Raw genomic sequence first — 17,385 nt, forward strand, 5'->3', positions numbered from 1 at the left:
AGAATGTGGTCAGAGGCGGCTCTGTGTTTAAGAGCACCAGCTGCTCTTAAGAGGACCTGGGTTTGATTCCTAGCACCCACAAGTGGCTCACAGTCATCTGTAACTCTGATTCCAAGGGATCCGATGCCTTTTCCAGCCTCCATGGCCTCCTGTAAGCATGCAGTACACAGGCGCACACTCAAGCAAATGCACATAAAAGTAAATAAATGTTACCGAATAAAAACCTCTGTAGCTGAAGATGGTCAGCTCCTGTCCTCCTGCTTCCGCCTTCCAAACAGCTGCCATTCCAGTATGCCCACCTGTCCAGCAGCAGTACCATTTCAAATTGGGTTCTTTGTCTTCTTTCTCAAACAGATGCCCTTCTATTTGAAAAGGGAATGGTGGCTTCCATAAACAGCAACCGGCTCAAGGCCCAAGGCATGGGCCAACACCAGAATGCCTTCAACTACAGGAATCAGAACTTTGAGGAGCTGCGAGCAGCATGCCTAAAGAAGGGAGAGCTGTTTGAAGACCCCTTCTTCCCTGCTGAACCCAAGTCTCTAGGCTTCAAGGATCTGGGCCCCAGCTCCAAAGATGTGCAGAACATCTCTTGGCAGCGGCCCAAGGTGGGTCCCGGGCAAGGGGGAGGGCCCTGGCACTAGGCCCCGATGCCATCAGATCTGGGGAGAGTTCTGCACACAATTCTGCCAGACCTCCTAGTTTAATCCTGGGCTCACGGCCAAGCCTGGCTACCACACCCAAGCTGTGCCCCAGTGGCTCAGCACCCGCCTCCCCACCCCCCCACTGCTCACATAGAACTCGGAGGCAAAGGGGTGTGGAGAAGGGGCCCTCCACTCCTTGACAGTCTCATTCCCTTACCACAGGAAATCACGGACAACCCCCAATTCATTCTGCATGACTTCTCTCCCACAGACATCTGCCAAGGGCTCCTCGGTGAGTGGGGAACAAGGGAGCTGGCCTCCACGGGGAAAGCGGGAAAAGAAGAGATTGGGATGGGAAGGGAGGCCAACAGGATGACTCCCAAGCCTGGAATTCCTCTGTTTCTCTATTGGCCCCCTTCCAAGATGTGATAGTCAGTAACGTGTTGTGTGTGTCCATGATGTCCCTCCTGTCCCTGCTGCAGTCTGGGGTATGGGAGTAAACTGGGTTGACGTAAAGGTTGTTTGTTGATGCATAATATCTTATCCAAGGCTTAGTAATCAGAGGCTGGTGGAGAGATGGCCGGGAAGTTCAGAACACTTACTACAAAATGACATTAGCCAAACCACCGAGGAATCCAGTGCCCCCTGCTGGCCTCCACATGCACAGGCATGCACCCCCCTACACACACACACACACACACACGCCACCTGTGCCCCGGGAGTGTGCCACCACCAACATGTGCGCACAACACTCAGACACACGGAGACAAAATAAGTCTTAGAAAGTACCAAACCGGGCACGGGGGCGCCTGCCTACAATTTCAGCCCTGGGGAAGAGGGGGCGAAAGGGTCAAGAGTCCAAGGCCAACCTAAGGCCACGTGAAACTGTCTCAAACAACCAGCAAGCAATTCTCACCTCCTTCTCTGGGGAAGCGCAGTAGCAGAAGGGGAAGGCTGGCTTCGAGTGTCTCATGAAGCTGCCTCTCAGGTCAGCTGTGCTGTGGGATCTTGGTTTCGGAAGGCTTGGGCTAGGTCCAGGGTCTCCACTTTTGAGACAGAGCTGTCCTGTGGCCGATGGCAAAAGGATGAGCCCTTTGCCAGAGGATTGTCTACAGGGTCGCTCTGGTGTCCACACAGCACGGTAGCTGACTCCCACTGAGCGGCCCGAGGGCTTTTCCTTTATTCGGTGTGTTTGGCTGTTTTTATTTATCTGTTGAGACAAAGTCTTGCTATGTAGCCAGCTGGTTTCAGACTCACTATGTAGACCGGGTTATCTCCTCCTCCTCCCTGAGCTAGCCCTGCCTCCCTACCCTTTCTCGCATCAAGGCAGGCATCGAGACCGCTTTATTTTCTATTTGTGGCAGAAAAAAATAAGTACAGCAAGAAGCCAAGGAGCCCTAGGACCACAGTTGCCTCTGTGGCTCAGCAGGCCTGAGGGATGCTGGGTAGAGGAAGAAGAAGGCGTCAGTGACCCCCGAGAGCCCTAGCGTTGGTGATGACTGCAGTGTCTTTAATCTTCTGTCTTGACTGCAGCCTCCCACCAAAGCCCGGAGGTCATTAGTCCTCACAGAAACTTGCCAGTGCCCAAAAGCTTGGCCAGGCCCTGGAGTCCACACAGCACCACCTCTTACCAGGGACAATCCCAGGGGACAGATGACAGTGGGCACACTGTGCTCCGATGGCTCTGGATAGGGACACCGTGCCTGGGCTCCAGCTCCAGGACTCACAGTGGGGCAGAGACAGAGTAGCAAGTAGCGTCTCCTGGAGAATATGGGTGATGGGGTGGCAGCTTCCTTTCTTCACAGCAATTTTTTTTAAAGTATTTGTGTATGTGTGTGTATGTGTGTGTCAAAGTATGAACACCTGTGTGTGCTGGTGCCCTCAAAGGCCAGAAGAGATTCCCTTGCAGCTGGAATTGCAGGTGTTTGTGAGCTAGCTGGCTTGGGTGCTTGGACCTGAACTCTGATTCTCGTGATAGCTCTCTGACTCCCTTTCTGTCTTTTTGTTGTTTCGGTTTTTTTGAGACAGGGTTTCTCTGTGTAATATCCCTAGCTGTCCTGGACTCACTTTGTAGACCAGGCTGGCCTTGAACTCAAAGAGATCTGCCTGCCTCTGCCTCATGAGCGCTGGGATGAAAGGCTTGCGTTATAGCCGCCACCAGGAATGATTTATTTTTTTTTTTTTTTAATTTTGTGTATGTGTTTCTGGGTATGGGCTTGTGCGTGTGAGTGCAGTGCCCGTGGAGGCCAGAAGAGGGCGTGATCATAGTCCCTGGAGCTAGAGTTTGGGTGGTTGCAAACCACCCAAATGCTGGGATTACAGAAGTGTCCAGGGGTCCTCTTGGGCCTTCGGCCGCCACTGCAGCATGTTCACAGAGCTGGGACCACAGGGAAAGGGCACTCATGCGTCCAACAGACGGAAGGGAGGGCGCTGTGCAGCCTTCCCAAATTCCCCCGAACCAAAGCATGGTGCTCTTGATTCCCTTGACGGAGCAAGCAATCGCATGCGCTCACTCTCCCAGAGCTCTGCCTCACTTTCCCCATTTGGCCCCTTTCCCAACACTTCTCAGTGGTAAATCGGAGAAACGTCTCTGTGGGGTCACTAGGGCTGCTTCTCCAGCTGGGGTCTGAGGCTCTACACATCTGCCTTTAAGGGGACTGCTGGTTGCTGGCGGCCATTGGCTCCCTCACCACGTACCCCAAACTCCTCTACCGTGTGGTGCCGAGAGGACAGAACTTCAAGAAAAACTACGCTGGCATCTTTTATTTTCAGGTGAAGGGAAGGGGGAGGAGGGGAGGAAGGTAAGGAGAGACAGATCATATATGCACTTATTTTGAAGAGATCATATATGTATTTATTTTTTCTAATGTAACACTAATGGGGTTAGTGGGGTTAATGGGGTGACTTTTCACCTGATTTTTCAGAGAAATATCTGCTAATGGAAGAAACTGAGGAAGCTAGTTTGTTTGGTTTTCGTTTCTGTTTTTGTTTTTCAAGACAGGGTTTCTCTGTGTAGCCCTGGCGGTCCTGGAACTCACTCTGTAGAGCAGGCTGGCCTCCAACTCGAGAGATCCACCTGCCTCTGCCTCCTAAGTGCTGGAACTAAAGGCGTGCGCTACCACTGCCTGGCTGTAAGCTAACTTTTTTTTTTCAAAGTTCTAAAGAAAACAATTAGCTGTCTGTGGCTCTCCTCCTACTTCCAGTGTTTCTGTGTGTGTGTGTGTGTGTGTGTGTGTGTGTGCTCGCACCCACGAATGCATGTTAAAATCTCCACCATGTAGTTTGTAGGACCTGGTCCTTTAACTGATACAGTAATGATTATGAATCTCAGCTGCTTTTTTTTTTCCTCCCAGGGTAGGGGGTCAGTCTGATGCTGGGGCAGAGCCCAGGGTTGGGGGAGGGAAGGTGAAGGTGGGGCAGTGGGAGGGATTTTAGGGCTTTTGTTGAGTTTCCCTTACCTAGTGTAAGGAATGATGAGGCCTTGGTCAAGATGGCCAAGGTAATGCACTAACCCCAGAGCCTGACCACCTGAGTTTGATCCCTGAAACTCACATGCTGAAAGGAGAGAAATTACCTACCTACATACGCATCACATCACGAGCGCATGCGTAGAAACCTACACAGACATCTATACATACCTTATACACCTATACACACCTACACACACACAACTCTACAGAACACACCTACCTATACAGCAGTTTGTTTTTTTACAAAAATTCCCGTTTAAGGGTGACTGTTACTGGTATGTTCTTGGTGTGGCCACCAGGTGGCGCTCTGAGGACAGCATTCACCTGTACGCAGGCAGACAAATGTCCCCTTGCCACCCACAGCTTTGGCAGTTTGGGCAGTGGATGAACGTGGTGGTGGACGACCGATTGCCCACTAAGAAAAACAGGCTGGTGTTCGTGCACGCCTCCGAGCGCCAGGATTTCTGGAGTGCTCTCCTGGAGAAGGCCTACGCCAAGTGAGTTGCCCGGACCTGGGACCGGGGCTAGCCTTGAGCAGCCTGGTCTTGGCCGCCAGGCACTGCTGGTCAGGACACGAAGTGAACCACGGGAGGAGACCCCGGGGCACGATAAGGCAGGCCTCACTTCTCTCACCGTTCTTCCTGTTTGCCCCCGATTCACATCTCCAGCCAGGAGCCTAACAGCGCCCTGTCTGCCTGCAGGCTGAACGGATCCTATGAGGCGCTGGCCGGAGGCAGCACTATGGAGGGTTTCGAGGATTTCACAGGGGGCATAGCGCAGAGCATTTGTCTCCAGAAGCCCCCTTACAACGTGCTGAGGATGCTTAAGAAAGCCCTAGAGAAATCTTCCCTCATGGGCTGCTGCATTGAAGTAAGCTGAGTCCTGCCGGGGCCTTTGCTCCCCTGTCCCATCCCAAGGCTCCTTCTCCAAACATCCTGTCACTCGATCGCTCCCTCTTTCTCCAAGAATTCCGTCTGCCTGTGGTGCAGAATGGCTGTCCCCGCCTGATACAGCCTCTATTTTGTTCTGACTTCCTCTTCAGTATTTTCTGTGACCCAAAGTAACCCATAATACAGGTTTCCATAGCTTATCTTGTTCAGAGAGATGGGAGAGGATTCCAGGAGGGCAGTGACCTTTATCTGGTTCATTCACCACTGCACGCTGGGACTTTGGACAATACCCAGCATGCAAAGGGCACCCAACAAATATTTGTTCAAATGAACATACCCAGAAGTGCTTCCATAGAACAGCAGTTACATTTTGGGGGGGACATTTCTTTAAGAAGGAGGAGGAAGACGAGGACCTAGTCCCCACAAAGCCTGCACAAACGCTTGGGTAGCTTCATGATAGTGAAAAACAGCAATCTAGTTGTCTTTCTACAGGTGAATCACACTGATCGCTTAGTCAAACAAATGGATGGTCACACACCACAGAGCACAAACAGCAGCCCCACTAGGTTGTAATCTGCCTCTCCCTCGCCATGGCCTTACTTGCAATGGCGGCACTGTCCCGGAGAATCGACTGGGGATGCTCAGGGGAGGCAGGGGAGGGGAGAGGTGAGCCTGAGAGATGCTTCCGGGAAAGAACATGCTCCACATTTGACTCTGGTGATGGAGCCTCGAAACCACGTCCATGATAAAAATTGCACAGCCAATCACCAATGACCAGTGACAGAGCAAATTAAGAAGAAGGGGCTAGAGAGGTGGTTCCCTGGTGAAAGGCACCGGCTGCTCTTCCAGAGGACCAGCGTTCAATTCCTGGCACCCATCACCACCTGGAACTCTGGTTCCAAGGAACCCAAAGACCTCTTCTGTCCTCCGTGGGCACTGCACACACATAGCGCACAGACATAAGTGTTGGCAAAAGCACTCATCTGTATAAAAATAATTCAAGCTATGGAGCGAAGCTGCATCAAGATAGATATCATGGCTCTGACTTTGGCCTATAGGATTTTTGTTTTGTTTTGTTTTGTTGTCCTCTTTTCAGTTTATTTAGGGTTTTGTTGTTGTTGTTGTTGTTTTGGGTTTTTGGGGGGGGTGTTGCTTTTAGGTTTGGGTTTTTTTTTGGGGGGGGTTGTTTTGTTTTGAGACAGGGTTTCTCTGTGTAGCCCTGGCTGTCCTGGAACTCAATATGTAGACCAGGCTGGCCTCGAACTCACAGAAACTTGCTTGCCTTTGCCTCCCAAGTGCTGGAATTGTGGGTTCACCCCACAACACTCAGCTTGTAATATAGTTTTGCAAAATGTGCAGAGGAAATTTGTATTGGGGGGGCAGAGGCTCTCCCTGTGCTATTCACTGCCTGTGAATCTGAAATTGTTTCAGGCTCTAAAGTACAGGAGCTGGGGAAATGGCTCAGTGAGTAGGAGTTTTCGCTCTTCACGCAAGACCTGAGTTCATAGCTGGGCACAGTGGCACACACATGTGATCCCAGCACTTGGGGAGGCAGAAGCAGGCAGAGCTCTATGAATTCAAGGCCAGCCTCATCCACAAAGAGAATCCAGGATGTCCAAGGCAACACAAAGAAACTCTATCTCAAAAAAAAAAAAAAAAATCCCCCGCACCCATGTAAAAAACTCAGGTACCGTCATGGTTCGCCTACAACCCCAGTGCTGAGGGTAAAGACAGGTGGAGCCCCGGAACTTGGTGCCTAGCAAGTCTATTCATATACATGTAAATATATATATATATATATGTCTATTCTATACATATATATATGCAATAAACTTCAGGTTCAGTGAAATATTATGTCTCAAAGCGTAACACAGAGGAGCTGGAGAGGTGGCTCAGCAATTAAAAGCACTGGCTGCTCTTGCCAAGGACATGAGTTCAATTCCCAGCACCCACATGGTGGCTCACAAACACCTGTAACTCCAGTTTAGGGTATCCAATGCCCTCTTCTGACCTCCTAGGGTACCAAGCACACGTGTAGTACAGACAAACATGCAAGCAAAACACTCATACATGTAAAGGAAAAGTAAATATTTATTTAAAAAATGAGAGTGATAGAGGAAAACACTCAATGCCTTTCTCTGGCCATTCCATACACCACACACACACACACACACACAGCTTTGGTCTTTCTCTGTGTATGTGTGTGCATGTATGTATGTATATTTGTATGTGTGTATGTATATATGTAAAGAATAAGCAAGATGTAGTGGCTCATGTCTATAATCCCTCCGGAGGTTGAGGCAGGAGGATCAAGAGTTTAAGGATAATTGGATAGTCTTGGCTATGTAGGGAATTTGAGGCCTTCTGTGCCATACTAGACACAATCCCATACATATATATATGTATAATATATTACATATTATATATTACATATAATATATTACATATTATACATATTACATATTATATATTACATATAATATATTACATATTATACATATATATACATGTATGTAATGAATCACATGAAACATTGGCTTTCTTAGGACTTCCAGGCCGGATGTCAAATGCCTTCCCTTCCTCCCCTTTTCTGTAGGTCAAGAACGAAAACGACATTGAAACGATGACCCCGAATATGCTGATAAAAGGACATGCTTATGCAGTCACTGGCCTCGAGGATGTGAGTGCAGGCAATGGTGTCCCTGTAGAGCCCCAGGTATGAGGGAGCCACTGCCTGCCCATCCCTGACCTTCCATGCCTCTCCCCCAGATCCGCTACAAAGGCAGGACGAAAACTCTGATTCGGATCCAGAACCCCTGGGGCCGAGTTGAGTGGAATGGAGCCTGGAGTGACAGGTGAGTGCCCTGTCCCAAGGGAGGGGAACAGAAGACCCAGCAGAGCCTGTGTGGAAGCCAGGGTCACAATGAGACCAACCCTTGCCCCCAATGCTGTTAGGTTTAACAAGAACCCAGGAAGTGGCTTGGGGAGGAACAATGGCTGCCCTGCCCTTCCACTGTTTTTTTCCCCCCTCCCCAGAGCCATGGAGTGGGAAGAGGTGAGCCCGGCTGTCCAGATACAATTACAACGAACGAAGGAAAATGGGGAGTTCTGGTCAGTGTGGCATGGGGGAGCCTCCGACTCACCACACACATCCTTCATCTCCTCTGTGCCTTGAATGGGGTAGTCCTAGGGCCCCTTCACAGCCACGGCCTCCCACCCAGGATGTCCTATGAAGACTTCATGAGCAACTTCACACTCCTGGAGATCTGCAACCTCACCCCAGATGCGCTCAACCCCTTGGAATACAAGAGCTGCTGGCACACAACCTTCTTTGAGGGCAGCTGGCGGAGGGGGAGCACAGCCGGGGGCTGCAGAAACCACCCCGGTGTGTGTGACAGCAGCCTGAGCGGGAGATCACAGTGTCGGGGAGGGCGATGGGGGAGTCAGCCAGACACCAGGGCCCTCGGGAAACAGACATGGCTGAAATCCCAGTGCACCCCAAAAGGGCGGCACCGTCAGGGAAGGAAGGCCCTGCCCTCGGCGTAACCATGCCAACCCACATCTTCCACAGAGACCTTCTGGAGCAACCCACAGTTTAAGATCTCGCTCCCAGAGGAGGACGACCCGGACCCGGACCTGGACTCTGAGGAAAGCCATGTGGTCTGCACCTGCCTGGTGGCCCTGATGCAGAAGAACTGGAGACATGCTCGGCCTCAGGGAACCCAGATGCTCACCATAGGCTTTGTCATCTTCCCGGTGGGCCTCCCCGTCCCCGGCCACCTGCGGGTTCCCTCTGGCCAATCCTCCTCCTTCTCCTCCCCTTCCTCCTCTTCTCTTCTTCTTCTCCTCCTCCTCTTCTCTTCTCTTCCCCTTCCTCTTCTTCTCTTCTCCTCTTCCTCTTCCTCTCTTCTCCTCTTCCTCCTCCTCTTCACCTCTCTTCCTCTTCTCTTTTCCTTCTCCTCCTCTTCTCTTCTCCTCCTCTTCTCTTCTCCTCTCCTCCTCTTCTTCTCCTCTTCTTCTCCTCCTCTTCCTCCTCTTCTCTCCTTCTTCTCCTCCTCTTCTCTTCTTTTCTTCTTCCTCCTCTTCTTCTCTTCTCCTCCTTCTCCTCTTCTCTTCTTCCTCCTCTCCTCTTCTCCTCCTCTTCCTCCTCCTCTTCACCTCTCCTCCTCTTCTCTTTTCATTCTCCTCCTCTTCTTCTCCTCTTCTCTTCTCCTTCTCTTCTCTCCTCCTCCTCTTCTTCTCCTCTTCTTCTTCTCCTCCTCTTCCTCCTCTTCTCTTCTTCTTCTCCTCCTCTTCTCTTCTCCTCTTCCTCCTCCTTTTCCTCCTTCTCTTCTCCTCTCCTCCTCTTCTTCTCGCCTCCTCCTCTTCTCCACTTTTCCTCTTCTCCTCTTTTTCTCCTCCTCTTCTTCTCCTCTTTTCTCCTTCTCCTTCTCTTCTTCTCTTCTCTTCCTCCTCTTCTCCTCCTCCTCCTCTTCATCTTCTCTTCTCCTCCTTCCTCTTTTACCATGTACCTCAGGCTAACCTCAAACTCAGAGATCCACCTGTCTCTGTCTCCCCAGTGCTAGGATTAAAGGTGTATGCCACCTCTTAAGATCCTGTGAGAGTGAGTCAGTCCCAGAGATTTTCTAGGCCCCTGTGCTCTCTGTCTCTGTCTGTCTGTCTATCTCTCACACACATAGATGTTTTACCTGCATGTATGTCTGCGTACAACATGTATGCCTGATATAACCCACGAGATCAGAAAATGGTATCAGATCCCACTGGAACTGGAGTTACAGATAGTTGTGAGCCACCACGTAGGTGCTAGGAATAAGACCTAAGTCCTCTGCCAAGACTTTTTTCCCCCCCTTGGGAGACAGGGTTTCTCTTTGTAGCTTTGGCTGTCCTCATTTTGTAGACCAGGCTGGTCTTGAACTCACAGAGATCTGCCTGCCTCTGCCCCCACCCGCGAGTGTTGGGATTGCCCAGCACTAGCTCTTAACCACCAACTCATCTCTCCAGCTCCCAACTCTTCACTTTTCACACATTTTTTTTCCCTTTAAACCTATCACACCAACTTTTCCTCTGCAGCAGGCATCACCCCCAAAGACCCAGCACATCCCAGTTATTGCTGCCTCTAGGGAACAGGAAGGAGACCGAAGGCAGGGGTGACCACACAAGCGCACACACCGAAGGGGCAGAGGAGGAGGCTGGCCGTGCCCTGATCCCTGAGCACTAGAAACCTCAGCGGCACCCTGACCTGAGCACGGCCTCAGCCACTTGACCAAAACTGCCTACTGGAGAGAACACAAGGGAGTCCCCAGTCTGTGCTCCCCAAGTCCCGTCATGGTTTGCAAGATCCCAGAAGTACACATTCGCCAAGTGTGGAAATACAGTGTAATAACCTACCACCTGCCATGTCCCCGGTTAGTCTCCAGGGACCCAGTCGTGAACAGCACTAGTACTCGCCCAGTAAGTGGGACACTCGAGGCGCCATCCCAAGGGGAGGGGGACAAAAGGGAGTGGGGCAAGGGGCTGCTTTTCCTACGCAGTGCATGGCTCTATCCCACTCTTCCCAAGGCCTGGAGTGCAAGGTCTGGAGCCAGTGAGAAGGCTCAGTGAGGGAAGGAGCTTAGCCGCTAGGCCTGACCCCTGACTTCAGTTCCCCAGCCTCAGGCTGTCCTCTGACCTCCACATGCAATTGTTCAAGGTGGGGGCTAGAGCACTGGCCATTCTTCCAGAAGACCTGAGTTCAGTTCCCACCACCCACGGGGTGGCTCACAGCCTCGGGAATACATACACGAGACACTGATATAGAGAAAATACATCCAGAAAGAATTTTAAAGGCTCTTGCACAAGGAGGACACCCAACTCAGGAAACCTTCCTTATCCTCCCTTATTGAGGAGCAGGAGAGGATTGTAAAAGTGTTGAAGGCACAGTACGGAGTCAGAAAGCTAAGTGAATATAGAGCATTTTCTTTTTTTAAAGATTGTATTTTTTTTATTTGGTTTTTCCAGACAGGGTCTCACTGTGTAGCCTGGCTATCCTGGAACCCACACTGTAGACCAAGCTGGCCTTGAACTCAGAGATCCGCCTGCCTCTGCCATCAGAGTGCTAGGATTAAAGATATGTACTCCCGCAAATGTGGAGCTTTTTAAGAAATAAAAATCAAGGCACCTTCAAAAACAAAACAAACAAACAAAAACGTCCAACATTATTAAAGTCAAGGGAGGATTCCCCCGGCCTCAGTTACTCCAGCATACCCAGTGCTGTATGGTGGCCTTTCTGTGATCTTAGCCCTCAATATCGTCCTGAGTTGTGGGCCAGCCTGGTCTATATATACAGTGAAACCCTGTTTCAAAATAAGATAAGCAAAGGGGCTTGATGCCTTCTGCAGTGGGCCCATGACCCTACTGTTTCTGTTGATATAACCGAATACCACACACAGGCTCATTTATAAAGAAGAGGTCCATTTAGCTAAGCGTTCTGACATCTGAGAACATGGTGATGGCATGCTTGGTGTCTGATGAGGGCTTTCCTGCTGGGTCATGACACACTTTGTAGCCTAAACTAAGCTGGCCTTGGCCTTGCTATGTTGCCAAGGTTGGCCTTGAACTCTTGATCCTCCTTCTTGTGCCAAGTGTTGTGGGATTATAAGCAAACACACTACATCTGAGCCCTCTCTCCTCCACCCCTCTTCTCTCCCTCTCTCATCCGTGTGTGTGTGTGTGTGTGTGTGTGGGTGTTTTCTCACTCTCTACCTTGTTAGGTCATGGTCTCTCTTTGCTCCTGCTGTTGCACAGGCTACCCCAGGCTGGCTGGCCTGTGAGTAGCCGGCCTTTCTGCTGTCCCCATGGAACTGCAGATGTACACTAACACACCGACTCGCTTGTTTTGTCTTTCGAGACAGCCTTTCTCTGTGTAGCCCTGGCTGTCCTGAAACTCACTCTCTAGCCTCAAACCCACAAAGATTTACCTCCCTCTATCTTTCATGCCTGGGGGAGGGGATCAAAAGTGTATACCACCACACGTGTAAATTTATATATTTATTTTTTTAATTATGTGTCTGTGAGTATGTGCACAGGAATGAAGGTGCCTGCAGGGGCTGGAAGGATCAGGGGTTCAAGGCCAGCTTCAGCTACATAGTTAGAGACCAGCCTGGTCTGCATGATACCTGTCTCAAAAGATCAAAATAACACAAGAGCTTGTGATGTGACTTATACGCAGGAAGGCCTGGGTTCCATCCCCAGCAATACAATAGAGCACAGTGGTACATGTCTGTAATCCCAACATCTGGGAGGTGAGAGGGATCAGAAGTTCAAGGTCATCCTCAGCTTCATGGCAAATTCAAAGCCTGGGCTACAGGAGAGGAAACAACAGCCAACATACACATGCATTTGCTCTTTCTTCTCCGCTTCAGCAGTCCCCTGTTTTGTCCCTGCTGCGGTGACAGTCCATGGACTAACATTCTAGAAACGTACTCTTCTTGGGTTCTCATCCCAGTTCTCTTTCCTTTTTAGCAAATCACCCCCCCCCCCCTCTGGGACTCCATCTCCCATCCTTAGCCTGGAGTGATAAAACTCTACCTTTGTAAACTTTGTGCAAAAGTTGTGTGCGTGTGTGCATGCGTGCACACACACACACACACACACACACACACACACACAGTGCACACTCACCTGGCTGAAGGCCAGGGTCCCTTCACTGCCCTGAAGATCTGACCCTCTTTTCTCTTTTCTTTTCAGGTCCCAAAGGAGGTACAAAAGGCTTACTCCTGGACCCACATCCAGCCCCCCCTCCTGGCTACATGTGGATTGGCAAAGGGAGGGAACCTAAAGAAAAGTTCTGGGGAACCCTGAGTTAGGATTCCAACCCCCATTACCCAATAGTGAGAGTCAGGGAAGGAGGAGACCATAGTGGAGGTTTTGACCCTGTGGGCGGAGTCCAGGCCACAGCAGCAGTATTGGTACCTACCACCAATCCTGCCCCAAAGATGGCTCACCTTGGGAGGGCCGCTCTCCTTGTCTCCTATGCTAGTCCTGTACCCACCTCCAGGGTACATACAGTTTCAGAACCTCCAGAACATCCATCTGAAGAAAGAGTTCTTCGTGAAATACCGAGAGCACGGCTTCTCTGAGATCTTCACCAACGCACGGGAGGTGAACAGCCATCTTCGGCTGCCCCCGGGGGAATACATCATTATTCCCTCCACCTTCGAGCCTCATACCGATGCTGACTTCCTGCTTCGGGTCTTCACGGAGAAACACAGTGAGATCTTGTGAGGGACCAGCCTTGCTGTGGCGAAGTTCCCTGCCCAAGGGCTGCAGGGTATCAGGTTCTGGTGGTTCTCCACATAATCCTATGGTATACTCAGGGAAACTGAGGCATGATGATGTGAAGTCTAAACTGACAATGGAAACAGGAGTAAAACTAGAGCCCAGATTTAATGACAATGACAGGACTCTTCCCAGATCACCCCATTGAGAACTCGTCTCTCTGGCCCCCAGTTACCCCTAAGCCTTCACTCTCTTACACCTAGGATGCTGGATGAAGTCAGCAGGGCTGAGCATCTCCAAGAGGTAATAGAAAGCTTTGGGGCTGAGGGGTTGGAAATATGGAGGGTGTTTTGAAAGACTGGCTCCCTCCCTTACTCCTTTTCCCCAGGAGACCATAGCTGTGAAGGACATAGACCAGGACTGTGTTCACTTGTTTGAGATGGTGGCAAATGGGGTGAGAGCGCCAGGGGCAATGGCTAAAGGGTGGTGGCCACAGGGCCGCAGGGCAGAAGCGGAGCAGGTGATAAATAGCTGCTTCTCCTAGGAAAAGGAAGTGAGTATGTTTGCGTTACACAGACTCCTCAACAAGCTGTCAAGTAAATGTGAGTGGCCCACCCCACCCTCACATCCCTATAAAGGCCAGCCCATCTAGTCCCACAGAGTGTTCACCCATCTCTTCTGCCTCTCTCTCTCTCTCTCAGTCAAGAATTTCAAGAGCAGTGGCTTTAGCCTGGATGTCTGTCGTCGTATGGTCAACCTCCTGGATGTATCTTTCTGTCTTGCGGCAAACCTACCCAGTGTTTTTGCATCTTCACCCCTGCCCCCCAAGCCTGACTCAGAATTGGCCATCCATCCTTCCAGCCTCAGTCCCCTCCCTGTGATCAGGATTAGATCTGGCTGTTAGCATCCAGGAACCCTAAGCCTGTGTTGCAGCCTTCCGTTTCCTGGTCCCCAGGATGCCCTCTTTACTATTATCCTTGACTAAGCCCCTTAGAAAGATGATACTGGCAAGCTGGGGTTTCTAGAGTTCCAGATCCTGTGGAGAAAGATCAAGAAATGGACGGTAAAGGGCCCCAAGGAGACAGCCAAGGGGCATGAGCACTAGCAAAGACACCATTAGAACCACACGCGTGCGTGCGTGCGTGCGTGCGTGCGTGTGTACGTGGGCCGATACACAGAGAGACACACACACATTCAAACTGGTTAGTAACCAGTATAGCCTGGCAGTCATGGAAGGGGCCTGGACTGCAGAAAGGACCAAGGACCAGGCAGGGTACCAAACAACCCCCTGCGAAGCTCGGAATTAACCCCTCGTCCACTAGAAAATGGAAACATCGGAGGTTCAAGTGGTCGCTCAGAGTGGTGGGCTCCCGGGGTCCTGGGCAGATGGTGTAAGTCGGTCATGCTGCAATATTGTGTTATTTCAACTACCATGCTGCACACACGTGCGATGACCTCTGTCTGTCTTCAGGACATCTTCAAAGAGTGTGATCACGACCACTCAGGGACCTTGAACTCCTACGAGATGCGCTTGGCAATAGAGAAAGCAGGTGGCCAGGGAGCAGGAGACCTCCAGAGGCAGGGAGCTGGGAGGCCAGATCTAGAGGCCCGAATCCTGCCCTCGTCTTTGCGTCTGTCTCCTAGGCATTAAGATGAACAACAAGCTCACTGAGGTGGTGGTTGCTAGGTATGCGGATGAGAACATGATTGTGGACTTTGACAATTTCATCAACTGTTTCCTGAGGCTAAAGGCCATGTTTGGTGAGCGAGGCCCTGCCCCCTCCAGGGTAGGCCAGAAGGCTGGCTTTGGTAATAGTGTGCCCCGGGGGCTGCCAATGTAGCTCAGTTGTTAACACACCTGCCTAGCGTGCAGCAAGCACCAGTGTGGCAGGTCATAGACCTCTTTTAATCCCAAGGGATGGGGGCCGAAACGCCGAGAGTTCAAGGTCACCCTCAGCAACAGAGTGAAGTGAGTCTGAGGTCAGCCAAAAGACTCTTATCTCAAAATGTAAATAAAACCCTTGTCCCAAGGATGGATCAGGTGGCCCATATTTATAATACTTGAACTTGGGCCGCTGAAACGGGAGGATCACAAGTTTGGGCCAACCCTGGCTACCCTGTGAGACTCTTGAGTTAAAACAAGCAACAGGGATGAGCAAGATGGCTCAGCAGGTGAAAGCGAGGGCCAACAAACCTGGAGAAAGACCTGAGTTCCCAGGGCGAACGCCGTGAAAGCTGTGCCGTGTGCACCTGCACGCCCCTCCCCCACAGAGAAGTAAATAAATGTATAAGAGATAATAACAAGTCAGTACTGACCCCATCTTTCTAGGGCTCTAGCCAGAGTAAAGGAATCCGAGGCGAAGGTTAAGGTTAGGGCAAGCGTTCAGAACCAGGCCTGGTGCCTAACCAGGGCAGGAGTTGTGATGTTTCCTTCCTGGTGAATGAGGAATGACTTTCTCCTTCTTGGAGAGTGGGCTATTTAGACCTTCATCACAGCTTCTAACACCCCCCTCACCCCCACCCTACCTCTCCCACCCTCACCGTACCCTCCACCCTCACCCCCACCCCCGCGCGCCCTTCTCCTTCAAACAGTGTTCTTCCTATCCATGGACACCAAGAAAACTGGTTCTATTTCCTTGAATATAGAGCAGGTACGCAGGCAGGGGTGGAAAGGGTGGTCCGGGCGGGCGGCACCCCATGCCCTCCCCGCTAGTCCCGCCCACTCCGCATCCTCTGCTGAAAGTCTTCTGTTCTCCGCTCTCTTTGCAGTGGCTGCAAATCACCATGTGGGGGTAGGGCGATGCGGAGCCTGGCTCCCTCCCCGCGGCCGGCGCGGGGCTCTGGCCGGGACGGTGGGTGCTCCCTGTCGCCCTTGCTCTCCAGTGGCCCAGGCACAGTGTTTTCTTCGAGCCCCTGCTCCGGGCTGAGGGGAACTCTAATCCTCAACCCTACCCCCCACACCACCCCCGAGCACGCACACGCTGTGAATATTTTGACAAAAAATTAGGTGGATCCTCTTCTCCCTCCACCCCCTGCCCGCCCGGTTTTCTCTGGCGAAGGCAGCCGCGCAGCCAGTTTGGTGTTGCCACACACCTGCCTGCCTGCCCTCCCTCTTGCCAGGGATTCCATTGCCTCCCCCCGCCCCTCCGCCGTGCACATTATTCTAATAAAAAGAACATGGTTTACCACTTAATTCAACACCGAAAGGGGGGAGGGGGACTCCATTAAATCTCCGGGAAGCATCTACGCATGTGCTTGTCACAATTACTAGGGGGCGCTGCACAGTTCCAGGATGCTAAACGCTCCCTAGTTGCACTCTAGGCGCGTTGTGGGGTGAGGGGCACCACTGAGCCAGCTGCCAGCGAAGCCTGAGCCAGGGCAGGCAAAGCCAGAGGCCACAAGGTTTTGAGGTGCCTTTCCTCCCTCAAATCCACCCAAAGATCAAAGGACAAAGCCAGGTATGGCCCAAGCCTTTAATCCTAACACTTGAGGGGCAGAGGCAGGTGGATCTCTGTGAGTTCAGGCCAGCCTGGTCTACAGATTGAGTTCCGGAACAGCCAGGCAGCTATGCAGAGAAGCCTTGTCTTGGAAAATGAGAACAAAACAAAAAGATCAAAGGACAGACGCTGGCAATAGGCCACTCAATGAGGAGCTCCTTCTGGTGTGCGAGGACTGGAGGACTCTCTTCCTGCACAGGCCACTTTAAGCTTCCTGGCCTGTGAGCAGCTGGTGTTTCTGCTGTCTCCCCCGCCGCCCCCACCTCCCATCTCAGCACAGGAGTGCTAGGACTGCAGATGTTCTCCATCTCATCTGGCTTTTTAAGGGGAGTTCCTAGAATCAAGCTCAGGTCATCAGGCCGAGTGGCAGTCAGGCCATCATCTTCCTGGTCCCTCTCTTCCCCTTCTTACCGTCAGTCATGATACCATCACTGGACCTTTCTCTCTCGTGACCTCAGCCTCGGAGATAAGGCTTCCCTCAAGATTAAACCACTTCCTTTCGATTAAACCTGTGTTCCACTCAGCCCTCAGGGCACTTCCTGGCTTTTGCAGCTTCCTAGGGCTTGGGGGTTTCTGTCAGCTCCAAAGGAAACTCTTGTTTCCCCAAATTCTGTCGGTCAGACAAAGGCCA

General features: G+C 51.4%; 1 protein-coding gene across 1 annotated transcript; it reads left to right on the plus strand.

Annotated features, from left to right (window-relative positions):
- Positions 1-362: 362 nt before the first annotated feature.
- On the plus strand, positions 363-16,450 carry Capn11 (calpain 11). Its single transcript, XM_021649316.2, has 21 exons — positions 363-605; positions 864-933; positions 3,295-3,413; positions 4,475-4,608; positions 4,813-4,981; positions 7,598-7,681; positions 7,771-7,856; positions 8,038-8,112; positions 8,223-8,386; positions 8,573-8,757; positions 12,727-12,738; positions 13,048-13,259; positions 13,521-13,560; positions 13,646-13,711; positions 13,802-13,859; positions 13,959-14,023; positions 14,252-14,320; positions 14,729-14,807; positions 14,902-15,018; positions 15,850-15,908; positions 16,027-16,450. Exons 1-21 carry the CDS (start codon positions 378-380, stop codon positions 16,051-16,053), a joined length of 2,118 nt encoding a protein of 705 aa, XP_021504991.1. The 5' UTR covers positions 363-377; the 3' UTR covers positions 16,054-16,450.
- The last annotated feature ends 935 nt before the right edge of the window (positions 16,451-17,385 follow it).

Source organism: Meriones unguiculatus, chromosome 16, assembly GCF_030254825.1.
Source record: "Meriones unguiculatus strain TT.TT164.6M chromosome 16, Bangor_MerUng_6.1, whole genome shotgun sequence".
In the NCBI taxonomy this organism is placed as follows: domain Eukaryota; kingdom Metazoa; phylum Chordata; class Mammalia; order Rodentia; family Muridae; genus Meriones; species Meriones unguiculatus.

What these genes read in the sequence shown, in the direction of transcription:
- Capn11 (XM_021649316.2), top strand. Translation starts at nt 378, where the DNA reads ATGGTGGCTTCCATAAACAGCAACCGGCTCAAGGCCCAAGGCATGGGC. An exon ending in AATGGAGCCTGGAGTGACAG is followed by an intron (nt 7,857 to 8,037) that starts GTGAGTGCCCTG and finishes CCCCCTCCCCAG; the next exon opens with AGCCATGGAGTGGGAAGAGG. An exon ending in GGGCTGCAGAAACCACCCCG is followed by an intron (nt 8,387 to 8,572) that starts GTGTGTGTGACA and finishes CATCTTCCACAG; the next exon opens with AGACCTTCTGGAGCAACCCA.